General features: G+C 45.2%; 1 protein-coding gene across 1 annotated transcript in view; it reads left to right on the top strand.

Moving 5' to 3' along the window:
• LOC143770023 (transmembrane protein 150A-like) overlaps positions 1 to 25,849 on the top strand; it is a 176,067-nt gene that overhangs the window by 102,412 nt on the left and 47,806 nt on the right. The window contains exon 3 of the mRNA XM_077259196.1: positions 1,684 to 1,755. Within this exon, the coding sequence (XP_077115311.1) occupies positions 1,684 to 1,755 (72 nt within the window). The remainder of the gene's footprint in view (positions 1 to 1,683; positions 1,756 to 25,849) is intronic.

Genomic DNA, 25,849 nt, shown 5'->3' with positions numbered 1-25,849 from the left:
TCGTTCAACTTCACAATTGTGTCCCACTTGTTGTTGATTCTTCACCAAAAATTTAAAGTTCAAGAGGGCCGAATACTTTTGCAAGGTTCTGTATATACTGTATGTGTAGATGTGTGTGTGTGTGTGTGTGTGTGTGTGTGTATATATATAATTTGTGTGTTTAAACTTGCTTAGCCTTATTTATTATATGTAGGGGGATTGTGAAGTTATGTCTCCAGGATATCTATATTAGATCTCCTATTTATATCTGGAAGGATTGTGTTATTACCGTAGTTTGTTAGCTAGCTTTATCTTAGAGGATAACAATATGTTAAAGATGTTAAAAACTCATTATATACGGATGCTAGGTGAGGGAAAAAATAGCTCACGCTCATGACAGAAATTGAGCCTTTCATATTCCACTTGTCCAACTTATTATGAACAACATCAGAGCTATTTTTTTTTTTTTTATACCCCAATGTGAGCGAGGCCTTTATGATTTTCCAGAATTGCGTGTTCCTATCACTGTGTGCAGTAATAGATGTTTTTGCCAAGTTCAGTGCACAGAGCCCTGGCTTAAATTTTAACACCTTTGGTATGTAGAGGAAGCTGGATGTAAGTCGGGCATTGTCACTTGGCATCAATTCCCAACCTTATTTACATCCATTCAGCCAGAAAAAATAACTCTGCAGTAATTTTTACAACATTTCGGAACTTGAAATGTACATGTTTTAGCTTGTAAATACTTTACCTTACATATATTATGTTTTTGAAAAGTATGATTTCCTACAAAAAGAAAAAAAAATGCCATTGTTTATGAACACTAGGGGAAAACCCCTATACTAAAGGGTACTTCAGTGTTTTCTTATATAGTGATTGATCACTTCCTAAAAAGGGGTAAGAGGAGATGTCTGTTAACAGGCATTTAGCCTGCGAGATGATTGTGAATGTGTGCTTAAAAACCTCTTGTTCCGTGATTAACTTGCCATGTAAACCAGAGGTGTCAAACTGCATTCCTCGAGGGCTGCAAACAGGTCATGTTTTCAGGATTTCCTTGTATTGCACAGGTGATAATTTAATCACCTGCACAGTGAGAAGGAAATCTTGAAAACCTGCATGGTTTGAGGCCCTCGAGGAATGCAGTTTGACACCCCTGATGTAAACCGTCTGCCGATCGCCCAATGAATGAGCAAAGGATGAAGAATCTGCAATTAATAGATTTTGTATACGCTCATGTTGGAAAATCCTTTCTACATGAAATAATTTCTGCATACAATTGTACACTTGCTACATAACGCCATCATTTTCTTTACAGTATACTGAAAAAAAAAATACATCTTTAAATTACAAAGTATAAAAAGTTTTAACAGCAAATTTGTGAATTTCAGCTGAACGAACGTTGGTCTGTTTTATTATTATTTCTGTATTTTATTGTAATCTGAGTGTCCGGAAACCAATATGGTCACATAACAAACCTCACAGCTCTCCGGCTCCTGATGGTCCATTGTCTGTTCACAGCGGGCTTTATTGTTGGAAACTGTCACAGCAGAGAAAGTTATTAGATATAAATGTGTGTTAAAAAATAAATAAAAAAATCCCACAGCTTTACTAATTTCTTGCAATTTTACGTTTTATTAACTTGGGTTGTGTAAAGTGGTTATGTTGTCCAGTGTCTTTTGTAATCTGTGCGTGTTTCCTTGGCAGGATATATAATCACACCTGTGAATCGCTGAATGATGGATCTTGCTGCACGTTGGATCACATCCCTCTTGTAAGGTAAGAACCCTATTGGTGATAAATTAACTATTACCAGCCTAGATGAGCAAGCATTGAGTGAGGAGAGAAGTTAATTTATTAGCTGATTTAGGCTGTGTTCACACGTTGCGTATTTGCTGAATTTTTTTTATGCATAGTTTAATGGCTTACAAAAAGAAGCAGGTTTTGCTGCATTTTAGTGCTGTGTTTTTGTCAGGGTACATTTGTCTTTCTGATGAAGTTTAGTGCATAAAAAAAAAATTCTGATTCTACTTCATCAGGTTTTGGTACCAAAGATGCAGCCAAGCATGATACCTGCATTTTTGGCAGCGTTTTTTTTGCACTACCCATTACTTTCAATGGGTGAAAAACGTTGAAAGAAGTGACATGCTCAATTTAGCAAAAACGCAGCTCTTTAACAGTGAGGGAAAAACAAGCTGCGTGCATGAGATTTCTGAAATCTCAAACTTTGCTGGTACTGTGAAACGCAACTGAAAATTAGCACAAAAAAGCAGCAAAAACGCGTTTAATTTTTTTTTTTTTTCCTTGCATATTTTCTAGATGAACCTGAAGCTATCCTGATGCCAGCAAAGTGAATTATAAACCTGAAATGTCATGCACACGTTGAGTGTTTTTGACTTGCAGATTTGTTTCAGAAAATAATCTGCTGCATGTCAATTCTCTTTGCGCTTTTGCCAGCATTTTTCACCACAGACTTAACTCAAAGCAGTCAAAAATGCACCAAAAACGTGGTAAAAATGCGTGGTTTTTTTTCAGCTGCGCTTTTCCTGCCAAGAGATGCAGACATTTTACTCAACGTGTGCATATACCCTTAAACTCTAAATACTGTCAAAAAAAGTAAGGCTATAGCATTTAGAAAAAGTATGCGGCACTCACCATTGCATTTGTGAAGAAAGTCCTTTATTCCATCAGACAGTTACAGGACACAAATTGTGGATTGCGAGGTGCCGAGGCATGTGGGGAGAGGGTGAGGGGGATGGCTGCCGTTTCACGTGTCTACGCTTCAACAGGTCCAGGTGTTCAAACAGTGGCGTAACTACAAAGTTATGGGCCCCGGTGCGAACTTCCAAATGGGGCCCCCCCCCCTACCCCCCCCCACCTTCCCCCGCCCCCACAACCCCCCCACCTTCCCCTGCCCCGCTTCCCCTAGATACGCCTCGGACTGTTGCAGGAATCTCCTGCACTGCAACATGGTGTTGGGTGCCAGCACAGCCCGCACAGTGGTATATCCAGCACAGCCCGCACAGTGGTATATCCAGCACAGCCCGCACAGTGGTATATCCAGCACAGACCGCACAGTGGTATATCCAGCACAGACCGCACAGTGGTATATCCAGCACAGCCCTCACAGTGGTATATACAGCACAGCCCGCACAGGGGTATATACAGCACAGCCTGCACAGGGGTATATACAGCACAGCCCGCACAGGGGTATATACAGCACAGCCAGCACAGGGGGTATATAGAGCACAGCCCTCACAGTGGTATATCCAGCACAGCCCGCACAGTGGTATATCCAGCACAGCCCGCACAGTGGTATATCCAGCACAGCCCGCACAGTGGTATATCCAGCACAGCCCTCACAGTGGTATATCCAGCACAGACCGTACAGTGGTATATCCAGCACAGACCGCACAGTGGTATATCCAGCACAGACCGCACAGTGGTATATACAGCACAGCCCGCACAGTGGTATATACAGCACAGCCCGCACAGGGGTATATACAGCACAGCCCGCACAGGGGTATATACAGCACAGCCCGCACAGGGGTATATACAGCACAGCCCGCACAGGGGTATATACAGCACAGCCAGCACAGGGGGTATATAGAGCACAGCCCTCACAGTGGTATATCCAGCACAGACCGCACAGTGGTATATCCAGCACAGACCGCACAGTGGTACATCCAGCACAGACCGCACAGTGGTATATCCAGCACAGCCCTCACAGTGGTATATCCAGCACAGACCGCACAGTGGTATATCCAGCACAGACCGCACAGTGGTATATCCAGCACAGACCGCACAGTGGTATATCCAGCACAGACCGCACAGTGGTATATCCAGCACAGACCGCACAGTGGTATATCCAGCACAGACCGCACAGTGGTATATCCAGCACAGCCCGCACAGGGGTATATAGAGCACAGCCCGCACAGGGGTATATACAGCACAGCCAGCACAGGGGGTATATACAGCACAGCCCTCACAGTGGTATATCCAGCACAGCCCGCACAGTGGTATATACAGCAGAGCCCGCACAGTGGTATATACAGCAGAGCCCGCACAGTGGTATATACAGCAGAGCCCGCACAGTGGTATATCCAGCAGAGCCCGCACAGTGGTATATCCAGCAGAGCCCGCACAGTGGTATATCCAGCAGAGCCCGCACAGTGGTATATCCAGCAGAGCCCGCACAGTGGTATATACAGCAGAGCCCGCACAGTGGTATATCCAGCAGAGCCCGCACAGTGGTATATCCAGCACAGCCCGCACAGTGGTATATACAGCAGAGCCCGCACAGGGATATATAGAGCACAGCCCGCACAGTGGTATATCCAGCAGAGCCCGCACAGTGGTATATACAGCAGAGCCCGCACAGTGGTATATCCAGCAGAGCCCGCACAGTGGTATATCCAGCACAGCCCGCACAGTGGTATATACAGCAGAGCCCGCACAGGGATATATAGAGCACAGCCCGCACAGTGGTATATCCAGCAGAGCCCGCACAGTGGTATATAGAGCACAGCCCGCACAGTGGTATATACAGCACAGCCCGCACAGTGTTATATACAGCAGAGCCCGCACAGTGGTATATAGAGCACAGCCCGCACAGTGTTATATACAGCAGAGCCCGCACAGGGGTATATAGAGCACAGCCCGCACAGTGGTATATACAGCACAGCCCACACAGTGTTATATACAGCAGAGCCCGCACAGTGGTATATCCAGCACAGCCCGCACAGTGGTATATCCAGCACAGCCCGCACAGTGTTATATACAGCAGAGCCCGCACAGTGGTATATACAGCAGAGCCCGCACAGTGGTATATACAGCAGAGCCCGCACAGGGGTATATACAGCAGAGCCCGCACAGGGATATATAGAGCACAGCCCACATCTCATCCCCCCCCCCGATAATGGCCCCACAGTCCGGTTAAAAAGAAAAAAAAAAAAAAACTCTCCTCACCTTTCCTTTTGCCCGCGCTGCTCCTGGCAGCTGCAGTCTGCCCAGGACACTGCAGGTGCGCGATGATATGACGTCATCGCGCACCCGCAGTGTACTGTCAGAGGCAGAGCGGGGAATGATGGGAGAGGAAGCGTCAGGTGACGCTCTCTCCTCCCATCATTGCATTGAACTATACCGGTGTCATAGACGCCGGTATAGTTAAATGCGGCGGCGGCGGCGGCACTGGGGGGGGTTCCGGGGGAGGAACAGTGCAGCGGCCCACTACTGGCATCGGCTCTTCTGGCATTTGCCAGAAGTGCCCGATGGCCAGCCTGGCCCTGCTCAGACCTGCCGGCCCGGGGCCCCTGACCTGCGGGGCCCGGTCGCAATGGCGACCGCTGCGACCGCGGTAGTTACGCCCCTGTGTTCAAAGTAAGGCTATGTTCACTTGTCCAGTAGTGATCCATTAGAACGGATCCAGCAGAAAAGTTTTGCAGATACAACTTTTTTAGTCCGTTTTTAAAAACCTGATCTTTGCTGGATCCATGTGTTTTTTTGTTTGTTTGTTTGTTTTTTAAAAAACATTGAAGTCTATTGAAAACTGATCCGTTAATTAGCCACCCATCCTCTTCCATTTGTAATGGATCCAGTAAGCAAAAAGCAAGTCCTTTTACAATTGAGAAAACAGATGGCTAATTCACAGATCCATTTTCCATAGACTTCAAGGTTAACCTTATCCAGCAGAGATCAGTTTTTTTTTTTAAAACCTGACTAAAGTTGTCTGCACAACTTTTTTGAAAATGGATTGCTGCTGGATCCGTTCTAACGGGTCGTTACTGAACATAACCGAAGGAGGAGACTTGGAGTTGGGCTCTCCTACACATTAGATGGCTGTCTTACAGTTATCTCTGGTGATTCTCCCGTTCCCCGGCATTCTTCTGGCCTAGCGCTCTCTTATTCTCCGAGCCACTGCCCGATATCTCCAGCTGTGGCCTCAGAAAACAAAAGGATCCACTCCTCCAAATGACATGCAGGATCCTTATCGTCTCCAACATTATCTGTCAAGGTGGCCTATTCACATCACGTTTAGACTTCGAAAATTGCCCCAAACATTTTTTGATTTTTAAAAGATGACCAGAAGTCAGGAAATGGTCTTTAAAATGAAGAAACCATTACTTACTCCTTTAATTCCCTCCTCAACTTGTGTCACTGCTGCAACCACTCATTGACATGCTTAAATGCAAAATTCTTTGGAGGCCATTTAGTGGCTTCAGCCATCCTATGAATGATGGACAGGTCATCTCCATTGCAGGACCCGTTTGGCCGCTGAAGTATTGGCACAGGATTGTTAGAGGATTTTGGGAGTCCTTAAAGGGAATGTCACCAGGTTTGTTGCCACCTAATCTGTGAGCAGTATGATGTAGATACAAGGATTCTAATTCCAGCAATGTGTCGCATACTGGGCTACTTGCTGTAGCCTTGATAAAATCCCTGTTTTGTCAGCAGAAGATAATCACTGGTAAATCCTGTTGTCATATAGTCCTCCATATTCATGAGCTCTGTATAACCCCGCCCCCACCGATGATTGGCTGCCTTCTCTGTATACACTGCATGAAAGCTGCCAATCCGTGGTGGGGGCGGGGTTATACAGAACTCGGCAGTAGAGAATTGGTAGATCTGCAGCACTATGTAAAAAGGGACTGTATCAAAACTGCAGCAAGCAGCCCAGTAAGTGACATATCCCTGGAATTGGGGTCTCTGTCCCTGCATCATGCAGCTGTCAGATAAGTTACAAATATAGACCATACAGAGAACCGTTGATAAATAATTGCCAAAGAAACCAACAACCCTGTGGTTAGGTCTGAGGCAAAACATTACAATAGGACACTCCTGAATACAGCAATTTGTAATCCATTTTATTTTTGTTCTAAGTCCAAGAATTAGTTAAAAAGGTATAAATGTATTCAACACCTAATTAATGCAATGACATAATATCATTAATCAGCAAAATATAGAAACCAGTGCAAGAGACACAAAAAGCAGCAGGATCAGGTAAATAGTGGCGGAAAATGTCATGGCTAATGGACAAATGTCCGTAAAGTACTAAGTGTTTGTCTGAAATGGGAATGGGTGGGATGGACATCAATACTTCCATAAGGCCACCATCTTGGTGCGCACATAAACCATAAAGCCTATGCCCCCCCTATCCTAAAAGTTCTTACCCATGTGCCGCCATCGATGCACATTTTGCGTTGGCTTCTTCAAGGTGTGGTTGATATTATGTCATTGCATTAATTATGTGTTGAATAAATTTATACCTTTTTTAACTAATTTTTGGACTTGGTACTCCACTTCATTTTTGTTCTAATTGCCAGATAAGTTAGAATCACATTTTAAAGGAAATCTGTCACCAAGTTGTTTTTTTTTTGTTTGTTTTTTCTTACATTTGGAAAAAGAGGAAAAAAAAAAAGTTTTAATTTAGAAGAATTATGTAAGTGGGGGGAAAAAAGTTTTAACGGCTGGAATTCAAGTCTGTTCCATCTTGGTGTTACATCTGGAGGGGTCTAGACGAGTAACGGTGGTCTCCTCACTCGCACAATTCTCTGATCTGGTGTTATTGGAGTGGCTGATAGCAGCAGGTGCATCCCAATAATAACCATGGGGCGCTGCTGCCATTGCTCTCTCCACTCTTCATTGGTAGATCTCATGCGGTCATAGAGGCCATTTGTTCTAGAATCCTATTTTCTTTTGACCCAAGTGGGTAGGGAGGTCGTGAGAAGTTTACATCCCTTCTAAAACGAAAGCCATATGATGGGCAACATAAGAACATTCCCAGTGCTGACAGAAGGGATTTTCGATACATGGCACAATTTGTAGGCGTTTCGTTAGACCAATTTTCTAATGTACAGTATTTATAAAGTGTCTGTAAAGTATAATGAACCTGTATATTAAAAATGAATCTGGTATTTTGAAAGTACAAATATTGCATACAACTAATTCAGGTAAACACTAATGGTGTTAAATAACTGGGCACTTATTTTACATATTTGTACTGCCTTATCTTTCTATAGTGTTATAAACCATTGTTGTGGTTGTACGTTTTTCCATGGTTGCTTAGGGTACTGTCACACAGTCACACTTTGGACGCTACGACGGCACGATCCGTGACGTCGCAGCGTCGTATGATTATCGCTCCAGCGTCGTAGACTGCGGTCACACTTTGCAATCACAGCGCTGGAGCGATGCCGAAGTCCCCGGGTAACCAGGGTAAACATCGGGTAACTAAGCGCAGGGCCGCACTTAGTAACCCGATGTTTACCCTGGTTACCAGCGTAAACGTAAAAAAAACAAACAGTACATACTTACATTCCGGTGTCTGTCCCCCGGCGTTCTGCTTCTCTCCACTGTGTAAGCAGCAGAGCCGGAAAGTAGAGCGGTGACGTCACCGCGTCACCGCTGTGCTCACTTTCTGGCCGGCAGGCGCTCACAGTGCAGAGAAGCTGAGACGCCGGAGGACAGACACCGGAATGTATGTACTGTTTTTTTTTTTTTACGTTTACGCTGGTAACCAGGGTAAACATCGGGTTACTAAGCGCGGCCCTGCGCTTAGTTACCCGATGTTTACCCTGGTTACAAGCGAACACATCGCTGGATCGCTGTCACACACAACGATCCAGCGATGTCAGCGGGTGATCAAGCGACGAAAGAAAGTTCCAAACGATCTGCTACGACGTACGATTCTCAGCAGGGTCCCTGATCGCTGCTGCGTGTCAGACACTGCGATATCGTAACGATATCGCTAGAACGCCACGAATCGTACCGTCGTAGCGATCAAAGTGTGACTGTGTGACAGTACCCTTAGAAAACCCAAACAGACTAGATGTACAGGTTGGTAAGGTATCTCCAAAAATGAAAACTTGCAGAAAATACAACCTTGTATAAAGCTTCTGTTTTATGTATACATACTCCAGAGAGTGAATGTATGCTGGAGGCTGACACATCCGCACGTCTCAACCAAAGCCTGTGCGGAAAAATGCAGAAAAGACAGACCCAGCGTTACTGCTTACATGAGTCTTCCTGAAGTGTGTGCTTGGATCCAGGACCATAATGAACAGCTTTTGTTTTGTACTGTCCATTTTTTTCTTAAATATTTGTATTGGCTGCTATTGGTATGTGACACTGTTGTGCCATAGGGTCACATTGTAGTGCGTGCATTGTGGAACCCAGGATAAGCATATGGCAAACTTTTTTTTCTTTGTGAACTTTGGAAACTGTTGAATCCAGTAGGTAACGTGTGTATTATTGGTTATTATGGAGTCACCAAATACATTCTGCTTTTTGAGATCACCAATCAGTTTCTTCTTTCTAGCAGAGCCAGATAAGATTATATTGGGAACTGACCTAAAAAAATTAAACTAACATCCCCTGCAATAGGAAGAGCAATAAACGTTTCCACCACAGTTCTGTTGTCTGTAATGTTTCTTCTATCAAAGGAGAAGAACTTATACTGTGTTTTTCGGACTATAAGACACACACCAAATTTTCAGAAGGAAAATAGGGGGAAAAAATGTGTCTAATAGGGGTCCATATTACAGTCCGAATTCAGCTTACCGGGGAGGGTTTTCAGCACTGGTGGAGGAGTAGTCACAGAGGTTTTTCGTTGGTCCAGGCTGGTGCGGTGGCCTCAAGGAAATCCCATCCCAGGCTGGTGTGGTGGTGCTGTTGCTCTTAAGGGCTGTGGTGGCCTGGGGGGCGGTGGTGTCAGGGCTCTGTCCTGGGGCGGCAGCGGCTCTGTTGCTGTGACGTGGAGGCCTCCGGAAAGATGGCCACCAGTGATCTCTGGAAAGATGGCCGCCGGGGGCAGCGCATGCTCAGATTCAGATCTCTGCAACGAGATCTCAGATTTCTGCAACGAGATCTCAGATCTCTGGACGAGATCTCTTTGCCGAGATTTGAATCTGAGCATGCGCTGCCCGCCGTGGCAGTTTTTCTGGAGGGCACCGCATTACAGCAACGGAGCTGTGGGGGCTTCCGGGTTTTGACGAAATGCAAGCGGAGCCCCCCACGCAGCATAGAGCCCCACTGCCTCCACACCACAGAGCCCCGACACCACCGCACCACAGAGCACAGCTACAGCTGCATTGGGACCTCTGCCACTGGGACCGCTGCCAGGATTTGTAAGTATATTGCGACTATAAAACACACTCCCATTTTCACCCAAACATTTTTTTTGGGAAAAGTGCGTCTTATAGTCCGAAAAATACGGTAATTCAGTTTTTGGGTGAATCCAGCCCTCTTTTCTAAATCCACAAACTGTTACCTTGTCATGCTGTATAGGTATCCTTGTTGCTGTCTATCTGTTAAAGGGGCACAAACTACCCTAAGCTTCCCTTAGGTCTCATCACAGTGTAGTTAAACCTCTGCAGTATGAAAACCAAGTCAAGTTCCCCATAAACTTTACACGACTGTCCAACCAATGGTGCTTCAGCCTGACCTCCCATACCCAGGAGTGCTTATTTTGGCTGATGAACCTGTCCTCTGCCAGACATTGTGGCAGCAGCTTACGATGGGTAGAACACAAGGATCGATAGTCCGAAATCAGACTTGCTGGATCCCTAACTTCCTGACAGTAGTCTGTTGGCAGCCCCCAAATGGTCAATGTTGGTTTTTTTAATATAATTGACCTTCTGCCCACTTTTACCTTCTACGGTATTACCATGACTTAGTGACCTTTCAGTTCTCCATTGGAAAGAGAGGGGTGTTTCGCTGTATACTTTTAGTCCTCTCCCTGCTGATTCAACAGTCCCTTACCCCCAGTCTCTGAGTTCAGAGTACTAACGCATAGTGTATCTAAGATTGGCCAATGCTGCTGACATCAGGCTAGTGTACATGGAGTAGTCTGAGAATCTGGTGACTTGAGAAGGACTAAAAAGGAGGCGCCAGGTACTGTATACTTTCCCGTTATGTAGCATTAATATGGAGAATCAATCTAGTGAACTACTCCAGGAAAATAGGTCCTCTAAGCAGGCTCGGACTGGCCCATAGGAGAACAGTGGAATCCCCAGGTGGGCCCTTGGGCCGATATGGGCCCACAACTTCACTGCATGGGCAGTACTTGAAATAATTCACTTGATTTACTCTGCACAGAAAGAAAGCATCATCTCATCACTCATTAACCAAACTACCCAGTTTACTATGATATAGAAGCATAGATACATTTGTGAATGAGGGAAATGTAAAAATTGCATGCAGATGAAAAGTGGGCCCCCCAAAGTCAATGTTACTGGTGGTCCCTTGGCACCCAGTCATACACTGCCTCTAAGGTCATTTTATATAGCCATATAATTCCTAGGGGATATTGGACTAATACACTGTAGAGGTGCCTTGCATCGTTATTGCTCAATTGCTTTGCGCATCCAATTGCTGCTTATTGCTGTAATTCTTACTGTTCATTGCAAAGTTTAGCTAGTGCAGCCCCTTATGAAAATATCATCCTTATCAACAGGTTTGGTTCTATACTTGACTTGCAGCCACTATGGCCACCATGACACCATCTACTGGCATAACATTCAAGTGTCCAATGTGCTAATAGCATCTTCAGAAAGGAAGAGAACGTGATCTCTAGCGCCACCTAATGGATATAGCAATTGTTAGTCAATATCGACCTTTTAATGAGCCTTGCCCGATGACTTGGGATAGGAAGCCACAACAGACACATGCTCTTGGGTGTTGCTTCTCATCACTGCAAAGCCGGAGGTCTGACTTGGCCATGTAAGAGGCTCGTAACTGAGGGTCTAAGGGGGAGGTTTTTCCTCATGGAGATTGCCCAGCTGGCTTAAGGCTTATAGGGGATGCAGTGCTTTCCAATAATCAGTTTTCCATTGATTTTCTTGGAGCAAATAGCAAAGTTTCAACTACCAATTCTATATTTGCTTTTTTTTTTATAGCCTGTGGTTGTGGCTTAGTAAATATATTTTTGTTTCCTATAGAGCTCTCGGCTGAATATATTAATTTGCTTTGGATTTGTTGTGAGTGAACCATCGCTGTGTTTGCTGTTCCCACCACAGTCCGGATGGTAGATTCTTTTTTTAGCTACTGTTTAAGCAAAGGACCCTTTTTATGAGAGTGCCCACTGAAATACCACTTTTTTAAATCAATAGTGATGAAAGAAGAGGCTCATCAGGGGGAAGATTTATTTTCCTGGCTTGAGAAAATTTCAGGCTTGTTGGGATTTACGACAAAAGGCTGGAAGAGAAAATGAAATGCAGTGTAGTCGTTTCTTCTGCTGTTCAGCTTGCATTTTGTAAAGATACTACTATTGATTCTGGATCTTTTACACTCCGAAGTGGACACAAACAGCAGAGAGAACCCATGGGCAGGAGAACAACATTGACTAATTGATTTCCAGCGGATTAGATGGAGCCTGATACCCATAACTCGTAATTCATGTGCAAGAATAAGATGACGTATGTGTCATCTAATAGTCATTAGGAACCACTATTCGTTTTATAATCTAGCACTCAACCTCCATGTCTGCAGGATCCTTGTGCACAAGTGTCCAGCTGATCAGTAGTTTGGTACCTCTTTGTTTCAAAGAATCATATACTCCATATGTTTTACAGGAAATGTGTTGTCAAACAATGACATTGCTTAAATCTGGTTTTTATGTTAAATTTATTTTTTTCATATCACAACCTGCATAAAGAAAAAAAAAAAAATCTTTCAATAATCACAATGGCCACTGGGGCAATTTTAAAGTCGTGATTTTTTTCTGGAAATTCACGTGAATATTAGCAGCAATAGACTGCCTCAGACTCGATCTATCTTTTTTCTAGTATCTAATATGCGACTTTCGTATCTTATTGTCAAGGGAGGAAGAGTTAGTTGTGGCATCAGCTATAGTGTTTGGTGGATCTTGTATTGTGAGATGTGTATAAAGGCGTTACTGGCTATTGTAATCCTGCCTCTGATAATGAAAGCCCTGTTCATCATAAAAGAACAGGATATCGGAGTCTAGAAAAGCCTTGATGGTCATTATGGAAATTGCAAGGTGTGTGTGTGTGTGTGTGTGTGTGTGTGAAATTTGGGAGATTTTATAGATTACAATCCTCCTTCAGCATGTGTAACTCCAACAGGACACCTGGCTCAGCAGGTGGTCCAGCGTCACCAACTTCAAATTGGAATCTCCCCCACCCAAGCTTAGGTTGGATCCAGGCTCATGACAGTTTGGGCTCCATAGCGGTCATCCTGTGTAACTGCTGAATTCATAAGGAAAATATGGAGTTATCGTAAGTCCTAGCCATTCACAGTTACATTTTCGAGATCTCAGGAACAGGCCGCTCTTCCAGGGTCTTGATCTGTTCTAGCCACCTAGGGTGGGGAGCTATGTAGAATGGCTAGTAGAAACCATGTAGCGAAGAGCAGTGTTTGGTCTCCAAGCATAACTGGGACCCTGCCGGATCCTATGGTGCCAGAACCACAGCCCCCTTCCATTGGGGAGTTATGATCATTCGTAGGTTTTTGCGTTTTGGCCAAAAAAACACAGGTCAGGGGAGGTTAGAACCATTCTAAGGTGGGGGCTCTGGAAAAGGGTGTGACTTGTGTGAGGCCATATGCGTTTATTTGTCATGATTGCTGTTCAGTTCTAAAAGGGGAAGGGTCATATCGAGTAAGGAACTGGAACCAGCTGGTACACCACACTCCCCCATGTTGCACATATGGCCAATGTGTATGTATATCCATTGTGTATATAGTGTTTTGTCTAGTGTCCCCTTAAGACAATTTAAATATATAATTTAACCATGGGCTGCTCTTTTATCTCTAACTACAAATCCACACATCCGTGTTCTTGGTTTTAACTTCCTATGCTGCTGAGGCTGGTTTCTGGCCCGATTTTATATACTCATGTTAACAGACCGAGTTTAAATCCAATGAGAAACTGGTGGCAGTCTTACCGGGCTGATAAGACTCTTTCACTTATTCTAGTTTCAGCCTGCCAGGGTTGTGTGCAAGTGTGGTGCCACGTGAGCAACTGAGACTGCCACATACTCTCCCTCCCTGTGTCTCCCTGGGCCCTTGTGGACACGGGATGTGTGTGTAAAACTGTGCCCTTGTGTGTCCCAAAGGGTGTGGAATGTCACATTGATTATGGTGGGCTGACCGCAAATCAAAACTCTTATCCCATGGTTTAGATTTTGAATGATACTAGAGCTAAAAATGGAAAATCAAATTACAGGCTGATGCAGTTTCAGTGGAAATGTCTCAAAACAAGGAAATTATGCTCAGTGTGTGTATGACTTCCCTACAACACCTGGGCATGGTCCTGATGAGGCGGTGGATGTTTTCCAAGGGATCTCCTCCCAGACCTGGATTAAAGCATCTGTAATAATTATAGGGGATAACTCAGGAGACTCTTTGCATGGAACAAGACAACTACAGCACACAGTTTTATAAGTGGTAAAGTCTATATTATCACACGGTGATTCAAACAGGTGCAGAGAGAAACTGAAGTCCACAACACTTGGAGTAAATATTAAACGCAGCTTAGCAGTCTATAGGAAACTTCAGAGGAAAATGCAATCACACAGAAAGTCTATGAAGCACAATTATTCTTGAGGATACTTGACACGAATAAGTCCTTGTTTTAGTTCAAACACAGATATGCTTATAAGGCAGTTCAAATAATATCTTAGCTCAACCAGGGGGAGGCCTGGGTAATAGTCTCAGGTTTTTGCAGAGCAGCAACAGCTTACATGTCCAGCAAATGCAGATTGGAAGTAAATACGAGCAGCAGATGAAGGAGTATTACTGGAAACTGGTATATGCAGCAGGAACTCAGAGCAGAGTAGCAGGATCACCACACAGGTTCACAGGAGCAGGTATATAGCCAGGGAGTCATCAGAGTCAGGAGCTGGATGCAAGGCAGAATACTCTAGCACAGACTGATGGCTGGGGTGGAGTTTTATAGCAGGAAGACACAGTGCACATGAGACCAAAGACGCCATCTTGGAAAAGGGCAGTAATGCACAAAAGGTAATAAAAAATGTTCAGAGTCCTGACAGCATCAGTCAACTCCTGGACAGTCTGTAGTGCAATATGGCGTTCGTAGATGGAACAAGACATCATGTTTCAGATGTGCTCGGTTCGATTCAGGTCTGGGGAACAGGCAGGCCAGTCCATAGCATCAATGCCTTCATCATGCAGGAACTGCTGACACACTTCAGCCTCATGTGGCCTAGCATTCTCATGCATTAGAAGGATCCTAGTGCACTTGCATATGGTCTCACAATGGGTCTGAGCATCATTCCGGTACCTAATGGCAGTCAGCATACCTCTGGCTAGTGCATGGAGGGCTGTACTGCCCTCCAAAGAAATGCCCCCCCACACCATTACTGATCCACTGCCAAACTGGTCATGCTGGAGAAAGTTGCAGGCAGCAGAACGTTCTCCACTGCTTCTCCAGACTGTCACGTGCTCAATATGAAACTGCGCTCATCCGTGAAGGGCACAAGGCACCAATGTGGAATCTGCCAATGTTTGTGTTCTCTGGCAAATGCCAATCGCCCTGCAAGGTGTTGGGCTTTTAGCACAACACCCACTTGTAGATGTTGGGCCCTCATACCACCCTCGTGGAGTCGGTTTCTGACAGTTTGAGCAGACACATGGATGTTAAGTGGCCTGCTGTAAGTAATTTTGCAGGGTTCTGGCACTGCTCGTACTGTCCCTCCTTGCACAAAGGAGGAGGTATCGCTGCTGGGCTGTTGCCCTCCTGGTGTTGCTGGCCTGTCTCCTGTTATCTGCTCCATGCTCTGGCCACTGTGCTGGTAGATATAGCTACCTTTCTTGCCACAGCTCGCAATGATGTGCCATCCTGGATGAGCTGCTCTGCCTGAGCATCTTCTGTGAGTTGTAGACAGTGCCTCATGTTGCTGTACAGTACCTCTAGAGGTGAAAGCAATGACAAAATGCAAAAGTGACAGAACGACTCCTTTTTATAGGGGTTGTCACTTGCTCAACCGTAGGAGAAATTGATGCACAATTGGTGTTGCTTTATAACTGGACAGGTTGATTTCACAGAAGTGTGATTGGCTTGGAGTTAAATTGTGGTGATATATATATATATTATATTTTTGTTCGTATGTGTATATATATTATATTATATTTCACACACAAAGATCTGTTATGGTGTGCTGCAAAAAGCTGTATATTTAAGGCTTAAGTTTCGTCACGGCTTTTTTGAGGGGCGAGACCTCTTTGTTTTTCCATAATAGGATCTTCAGCTGTTTTTGGCAGTAGAAGGCATTTTGACGCAACAAGAGTTTATCTATCCACAGTGATCAGACATCACCCATCCTGCGCATAGGTAATAATGTCCATTATGGAAAATTCCCTTCAATATGCTGCTGGTAGATTGTCAATTTCAACTTGAGCTCTACTACATTTTATAACCACAGCAGCCCACTAAAAATTCCATGTTCACCGTGAATATTCCCTCTCCTGGCAGCTCATCTGAATTATGAAATATTACTTACTGTAAATGAAGACTATCTTTTCCAAACAAGCTGTGCATTTAGACTGCTAACCATTTTTAGGTTTCTTTGAGAAATAAAAAATACTAGGAAGGGATGTGTGGGAGGAAACTTCTGGAAAGTGGTGAGCAGATTTTGCAGTAGTTCAGCCAAAATTCCATGAGTGCAAGTCGCACCTAATCCAAACCAGTATAGACTTGTTTATGTACTTTTATTCCCGGAAAAGTTTGTACTTGCTTGGCGCAAAGCAAATGTGGACATTTGTGCTCTCCTTTTGGATCTGACTTGCGGCAGTCTCGCATTTAAAGTAAAAATGTTTGGGTTGCTCAGGTATCAATGCTTAAAACATTTTTAGACAAATTTCAGGAACATTGCAGGTGTCTGCAACCTGAAAAGAGGTAATTCTACTGGTTACAACTCTTGTGCCAAAGAACATATCTAGTCACGATCCTTCAATCTAGATGTCTTTGAATGAGGTTATTGTAGAAGTTGATCTTCTGGATTTTTACCAATTGCTACAAGTCTAAACACTGGTATATGAAATTGTACTTTCTCCTTCCCCGCCCATGACCGCACCATGGAGAGAGGGATCCGCCCTTCAGGGACAGGAAACCTACAGATAAAAAGGGCAGTGCCTCTCCCTGTCATCAGTTGGTTTCCTGTCCCTGACTGGGAACCTTCAGTCATCTTATCTTCAGGTACGTTATTCTGAAGAGATGGTGTCCATGCCTGGCCAGACCAATACAGGCAGCGGGGATTCCCCTGCCATGGCTAGTGCATTGTCCTGAAGCAGACACCGCTGGGACCGGACATCTTTTCAGGGAGTGCTGGGGTCAGTGCAGCCGCCGCACCATGCTCTAATGCCAGCTTCTTGGCATCCGGTCTGCGCATGCGTCGGGGCTCTCAGGTCACATGATCAGAGGAACTTCAGTTATTGAAACCGGAAGAGGCACAGGGGACACACACGCACTCACACTGTATACGCCGTACGCAGCCTCTTGTACGGTACCACCAGTGGAACTCCATTGCAAACACCCCGCCGGGATCAGCCGAATTATTCACTGACCGCCGCCATCTTTGTACAGGAGGAGCGCATGCACAGTGAATCATTCGGTTGATCCCGGCGGCAGATGCGCAATATGTCTACAGGCAGAGGAAGTTGGTCACATTAAATGGGTTTTCCCATGAATGAAAGTTCATTTTAAAAATTGTCTGTGTCTGTTGTACGGAGCATACCACATTTCCTGGGCAGGGGTGGAAGCAAAAGACAATACTGACATTACAGCAGGGGATCACATAGGATTTCTTTTGTCAGGTCAAATATTTCACTGACTATTTTTAAACAATATTTTACCTCACAAAATGTATCCTCTGTGATCTCCTGCTGTAATGTCAGTATTGTCTTTTGCTTCCTCCCCTGCCCAGGAGCTGTGTTCTATTCTGTACACGGTCAGACACAGACAATTTTAAAACGAACTTTCGTTCGTAGGAAAACCCCTTTAACCGGAATTTTTCTGCAAGAAATCCACTCGTTTTTTTTGCATTTGTTATGCAGATTTTTCCGGCGCTACCTATATAATAAATAAAGGGAACACTTATACGGAATATAACTCCAAGTAAATCAAACTTCTGCGAAATCAAACAGTCCGCTTTGATTGACAAACAGTGTTGCTTCCTATTTCACATGCTGTTGTGCAAATGGAATAGACAACAGATGGAAATTATTGGCAATTATCAAGACACGCTCAATAAAGGAGTGGTTCTGCAGGTGGGGACCACGTCTCAGTACCGATGCTTTCTGGCTAATGTTTTGGTCTTGTTTGAATGGTTGTTAGTGATGAGCGAGTGTACTCATTGCTCGGGTGACCTCCTAGTATTTGTTAGTGTTCGGAGATTTAGTTTCCATCACGGCAGCTGAATGATTTACAGCTATTAGCCAGGCTGAGTACATGTGGGGGTTGCCTGGTTGCTAGGTAATCCCCACATGTAATCAAGCTGGCTAATAGCTGTAAATCATGCTGCTGAGGCGATGAAAACGTAATCTCCGAGCAGTCATAAATACTCGGAGACCACCCGAGTACACTCGCTCATCACTAATGGTTGTGCTCTCACACTCGTGGTAGCATGATCCGGACTCTCTAACCTGCACAAGTGGCTCATGTAGTGCAGCTCATCAGAATGGCACATAAATGCGAGCTGTGGCTAGAAGGTTTGCGGTGTCTATCAGCGTAGTGTCCAGAGGCTGGAGGTGCTACCAGGAGATGGGCCAGGAGACGTGGAGAGGGCCATAGGAGGGCAACAACCGAGCAGCAGGACCGCTACCTCAGCCTTTGTGCAAGGTGAAAAAGGAGGACCACTGCCAGAGCCCTGCAAAATAACCTCCAGCAGGCCACAAATGTGCATGTGTCTTCACAAATGGTTAGAAACAGACTCCATGAGGATGGTCAGAGTGCCCGACATTCACAGATGGAGGTTGTGCTCACAGCCCAACACCGTACAGGATACTTGACATTTGCCACAGAACACCAGGATTGGCAAATTAGTCACATGCCCTGTACTCTTCACGGATGAAAGCAGGTTCACTCTGAGCACATGTGACAGTGTGGAGACGCCGTGGAGAGCAATCTGCTGCTTGCAACATCCTTCAGCATGACTGGTTTGGCAGTGGGTCAGTAATGGTGTGGGGTGGCATTTCTTTGGAGGGCCGCACAGCCCTCCATGATGCTTGCCAGAGGTAGCTCGACTGCCATTAGGTACCGAGATGATCTCCTCGGACCCCTTGTGGGAACATATGCTCATGCGGTTTGCCTTGGGTTCCTCCTAATGCAGGACAATGCCACACCTCATGTGGATGGAGTATCAGCAGTTCCTGCAAGATGAAGGGATTGAAGCTATGGACTGGCCCGCCCGTTCCCCAGACCTGAATCTGATTGCACATATCTGGGACATCATGTCTCACACCATCCACCAACGTCACATTGCACCACAGACTGTCCAGGAGTTGGCGGATGCTTTATTCCAGTTCTGGGAGGAGATCCCTCAGGAGACCATTCGCCACCTCATCAGGAGCATGCCCAGGCGTTGTAGGAAGGTCATACAGGCACGTGGAGGCCACACACACTACTGAGCATCATTTCCTTGTCTTGAGGTATTTCCACTGAAGTTGGATCAGCCTGTAGAAGAGCTCACAAGTTCAATCTGTATTTCTGGGAACATTCATTGCCTTTGCAATTTTTTTTAAAAATAATTTTCCTTTGTTTGCAATGATATCTGATATCTTTGGACCACGCTCTTGCCTAGTTGTCATGAAAGGATCGACTGAATTCCATGATAATCTGCAGTCACTCCATGGGACAGCACGGTAGCTAAGTGGGTAGCACTGCAGGCTTGCAGCGCTGGAGTCCTGGGTTCAAATCCCACCAAGGACAACATCTGCAACGAGTTTGCATGTTCTTCCCATGCTTGTGTGGGTTTCCTCCGGTAAAAGATATACTGATAGGGAATTTAGGTGGTGAGCCCCATTGGGAGCATCAATGATAATGTGTGCAAATTGTAAAGTGCAGCAGAATGTTAGTGCTATATAAAAAAAAAAAAAAAAAAAAAAATTATTACTATAGGACTGCTGAATTGTGACCATGTGCAATGGTAATGCACATACGGTCATGATTCCCCTGAACTCCTATAGTGAATTGGTGGTCACGTGACCAAACGCATGCAACTTTCGATCATATGCCGACTTGCTCTCAGTAGAAGAAAATTAAGAAAAGCTGGATGGGACCAGTAGGCACATGACCACAAATTTGTAAATCGAATGCAGTCATGTCACCAACCACCTCCATAGGGAATACAGAGGAATCGTGACCATGTGCGCACATCAGTCATGATTCTGCAGTCACATGGAGTTGACTGCACATCTTCTTTTTAGGCTGGAAAACCCATTAAAAGTTGTATTTTGTGGTGAATTTGGGGAACCGCTTGTATTACTTGTGCTCAGCTACTTAAATTGTTCTTTCTTGTTCACAATAAAGAAAACCGCTGAAAGTTTAAAAATGTTGCAAATGATTAAATTGTGCTATCAGTGCAATAGCATTTTTTTTTTTTTTACATTGTTTGTGACAAATTTTTTAAAAATGGTTCGCTTAGTTCATAAATTTGGCACAAAATAAAAAAAGCGTTATTTTTGTCTTAAGGGGTGAATTCACAAATCCATTTGTCTGAAATGCCCAAGATTGAAAACTAAAGTCACAAACCTTACTCAAACCAAGCAGTGACAGGAGTGAGATGCTCCAAAAGAAAAAAAAAAAAAATATACATTTGGTAAGCAGAATCTGCATATGTAGTTGCTTTAGACAGTTGTCGAGGGGGGAACGAATTAAAATGACAGTTACTCTTAATTTCTTATATCAATATTACACAAGATATATTACAAAGTTTCTTATTTTCATAACAGAGGATTTGTTTTTTCTCTGCCACAAATGATTATCAAAATTCTTAATTTTGAGTAAAAATCTGTATTCAGTGAAGACTTTCTCATTACTGAGAGTGGTGGTGGCAGTTGGTATGAACAGAATTCTATGTAGACGGGAAGAAGGAGGAGCTACAAACAGCTCCTCCCTCCTCCCGCTCAATATGCGAGTCTGACAGCCTCGTTCTGGCTCTCTTCCATTGAGTTGTGACTTCCTGTTTGCCCAGCAAACACTGGAGCCATCCGGCCGGTCACATCGTACAGAAGACCGACTGGAGGGGTGCCGAGAACAGATGAAGATGGCAGCTGGAAAGTATAATAGGGGCAGGGAACTTGGATTATTTGCATCATATACTGTATATACTCGAGTATAAGCCGAGATTTTCAGCCCAAATTTTTGGGCTGAAAGTGCCCCTCTCGGCTTTTATACTCGAGTCATGATCGGTGGTGGGGTCGGCGGGTGAGCACTGTCATATACTCACCTAGTTCCGGCGTTCCTGGCGCTCCCCCTGCCCGTCCCACGGTCTCCGGGTGCCGCAGCTCTTCCCCTGAGCGGTCACGTGGGACCGCTCATTAGAGAAATGAATAGGCTGCTCCACCTCCCATAAGGGCGGAGCCGCCTATTCATTTCTCTAATCAGCGGTGCCGGTGACCGCTGATAGAGGAAGAGGCTGCGGCACCGAAGACCAGCTGTCCGGGGGAAGGAGCGGGACGCCAGGAGCAGGTAAGTATGTCATATTTACCTTCCCTCGTTCCACACGCCGGGCGCCGCGCCATCTTCCCGGCGTCTCTCTCTCTCCGCTCTGACCGTGCAGGTCAGAGGGCGCGATGACGCATATAGTGTGCGCGCCGCCCTCTGCCTGATCAGTCAGAGCGGAGAGACGCCGGGACGGGACGTGAGGAGCTGCAAGCAAGAGAGGGGAGTATGTTTTTTTTTTTTTTTTTTTTTTTTTTATTGCAGCAGCAGCAATGGCACAGATTTATGTGGAGTATCTATGGGGCAACGGTGCAGAGCACTATATGGCAGAGCTATGGGGCAACGGTGCAGAGCACTATATGGCACAGCTATGGGGCAACGGTGCAGAGCACTATATGGCACAGCTATGGGGGAAAGGTGCAGACATTATATATATGGCATAGCTATGGGGCAACGGTGCAGAGCACTATATGGCACAGCTATGGGGCAACGGTGCAGAGCATTATATATATATGGCACAGCTATGGGGCAACGGTGCAGAGCACTATATGGCACAGCTATGGGGCAATGGTGCAGAGCACTATATGGCACAGCTATGGGGTAACGGTGCAGAGCATTATATATATGGCATAGCTATGGGGCAACGGTGCAGAGCACATATGGCACAGCTATGGGGCAACTGTGCAGAGCACTATATGGCACAGCTATGGGGCAACGGTGCAGAGCACTATATGGCACAGCTATGGGGCAATGGTGCAGAACACTATATGGCACAGCTATGGGGCAACGGTGCAGAGCACTATATGGCACAGCTATGGGGCAATGGTGCAGAGCATTGTATATATGGCATAGCTATGGGGCAACGGTGCAGAGCACTATATGGCACAGCTATGGGGCAACGGTGCAGAGCACTATATGGCACAGCTATGGGGCAATGGTGCAGAGCACTATATGGCACAGCTATGGGGCAATGGTGCAGAACACTATATGGCACAGCTATGGGGCAACGGTGCAGAGCATTATATATATGGCATAGCTATGGGGCAACGGTGCAGAGCACTATATGGCACAGCTATGGGGCAATGGTGCAGAGCACTATATGGCACAGCTATGGGGCAACGGTGCAGAGCATTGTATATATGGCATAGCTATGGGGCAACGGTGCAGAGCACTATATGGCACAGCTATGGGGCAATGGTGCAGAGCACTATATGGCACAGCTATGGGGCAATGGTGCAGAGCATTGTATATATGGCATAGCTATGGGGCAACGGTGCAGAGCAGTATATGGCACAGCTATGGGGCAACGGTGCAGAGCACTATATGGCACAGCTATGGGGCAATGGTGCAGAGCACTATATGGCACAGCTATGGGGCAATGGTGCAGAGCATTGTATATATGGCATAGCTATGGGGCAACGGTGCAGAGCAGTATATGGCACAGCTATGGGGCAACGGTGCAGAGCACTATATGGCACAGCTATGGGGCAATGGTGCAGAGCACTATATGGCACAGCTATGGGGCAACGGTGCAGAGCATTATATATATATGGCATAGCTATGGGGCAACGGTGCAGAGCACTATATGGCACAGCTATGGGGCAATGGTGCAGAGCACTATATGGCACAGCTATGGGGCAACGGTGCAGAGCATTGTATATATGGCATAGCTATGGGGCAACGGTGCAGAGCACTATATGGCACAGCTATGGGGCAACTGTGCAGAGCACTATATGGCACAGCTATGGGGCAACTGTGCAGAGCACTATATGGCACAGCTATGGGGCAACGGTGCAGAGCACTATATGGCACAGCTATGGGGCAATGGTGCAGAGCACTATATATATGGCACAGCTATGGGGCAATGGTGCAGAGCACTATATGGCACAGCTATGGGGCAACGGTGCAGAGCATTATATATATGGCACAGCTATGGGGCAACGGTGCAGAGCACTATATGGCACAGCTATGGGGCAATGGTGCAGAGCATTATATATATATATATATGGCATAGCTATGGGGCAACGGTGCAGAGCACTATATGGCACAGCTATGGGGCAACGGTGCAGAGCATTATATATATATATGGCATAGCTATGGGGCAACGGTGCAGAGCACTATATGGCACAGCTATGGGGCAACTGTGCAGAGCACTATATGGCACAGCTATGGGGCAATGGTGCAGAGCACTATATATATGGCACAGCTATGGGGCAATGGTGCAGAGCACTATATGGCACAGCTATGGGGCAACGGTGCAGAGCATTATATATATGGCACAGCTATGGGGCAACGGTGCAGAGCACTATATGGCACAGCTATGGGGCAACGGTGCAGAGCACTATATGGCACAGCTATGGGGCAACGGTGCAGAGCATTATATATATGGCACAGCTATGGGGCAACGGTGCAGAGCATTATATATATGGCACAGCTATCTATGGGGCAACGGTGCAGAGCATTGTATATATGGCACAGCTTTATGTGGAGCATCTATGGGGCCATAATGAACGGTATGGAGCATCTATTTTTAATTTTGAAATTCACCGGTACCTGCTGCATTTTCCACCCTAGGCTTATACTCGAGTCAATAAGTTTTCCCAGTTTTTTTGTGGCAAAATTAGGGGGGGTCGGCTTATACTCGGGTCGGCTTATACTCGAGTATATACGGTATTTTTCCATAAAGGGGACTTCTTTCTGGTTTTTATTGATATTAAATATGACCATATTAATTATCAAATATTGCAGCTGGAGCCTTTCTATAACGCAGTGGTGCACAACCTGCCCGCCAGGGGTGACATGCTGCCCTCCAAACCAGTCTGTGTGGCCTTCAACCATATGGACCATATTAACTTGGCAGACAAGTTAACTGTATGTGGATTGCCGCACACAGGAGTAGTGGCAAGTAGTTGGGGAACAGGGGCTAGTAAGTACTAATGGTGCCCTGTTTAGACCTCCCTGCATGCCTCCTATCAGAAGAATGGGATTTCTGGACCACTTTGGCAGAAAGTAGTATGTGAATTAGACAAGAGGCCTTCCGTGTCAGTGTCTCGCTCCATTGTTGTCAGAAAGTTAAAAAAACTCATGATCCATTGTAGAGAACCTCGTGCATGCATGCATGTCCTCTAAGTCTTTTGGGCCTATAACATTTTTTTTTTTGAGGATTTAAAGTACATTTTACTCCAAATCCGCACAAAAATGTTTCAAATATGCCTCGATTAAGCTTCCTATTAGGCTTACTGTGTAAAGTCCAAATTAACGTGAAGGAGCAGCACTGTCCGCACAAAAGGAGCTTTTCCTATTAAAACTAGTTAAAAACTTAGTCTGCTCCTAATTAAAAACTGCATCAAATACTCTATTTTCTAAAACCTTATTGAAAAGAAACTCTGATCGTACCGATTCAGAGTCCTGTAAGTAGAATCTGTTCCTATCGGATGTTTGTGGCATATACTTTGGATATGTCACAAATGTCACCGAAGATGATGCCTTCATTTTTTTTTTTGCGTGACCCCAGATTAGTTTTTAGTGTGACCATGTGGCCCTTAGACAAAAAAAAGTTGTACAGCCCTGATATAAGGGATAGAGAATGGGATCGGTACCTTCTTAGAGCTAGGTGTCCGATATCAGAGAGGACCATAAGAGGACAAAAAACTGGTAATTGGTAGATGAGATTTGTTGCCCCTTTTGTGCCTAATTCGGCAAAGCTGAGGGACCACTGCCGGTGAGAGCTGTAACCCCGATAGTGTTCAACAATTACAAACTGCTTGCTTGGATGGTGCCCATCTCTTACAGGTTACCTGCACAATGTGCTGCCAACTGCTTCCTACTGAAAGAATGACAAAGTTGTAACTGTTTATTAATTATGCAGAATGTGTCTGATGTTATTTATGTGATATAATATATACTATGATTGGACTCTGAAAGTGTTAACATGAAATTCAGATCTGAGGGTCCTCGGCTTCCTGTCTCCACTGTCTGGAAACTAGGCGAAAGGTTAATCTTGTGCAATAAAAATCCTCCTAGCTAAAAGCTTTGAAGAAGATAAATATTTTATTTAATTTGTACTGGTGGCGATGGAGCTGCCTGGCTCCATGAAATATCTAACCCGCTTAACACTAACCTCTCACGCTTTTGGGATAAGTTCAGGATTTACAGCAGGTTGGGTGGAAAATGTCTTTGTAAAATACTTTGTGTTTTATAAACAACATATTTGGATCTGTTGTAGTTCTCATACTT

This window comes from Ranitomeya variabilis, chromosome 4 (genome assembly GCF_051348905.1).
Source record: "Ranitomeya variabilis isolate aRanVar5 chromosome 4, aRanVar5.hap1, whole genome shotgun sequence".
Lineage (NCBI taxonomy): Eukaryota > Metazoa > Chordata > Amphibia > Anura > Dendrobatidae > Ranitomeya > Ranitomeya variabilis.
The sequence above is the reverse complement of the archived record's forward strand: the minus strand, read 5'-3'. Positions and strand labels throughout refer to the sequence as shown.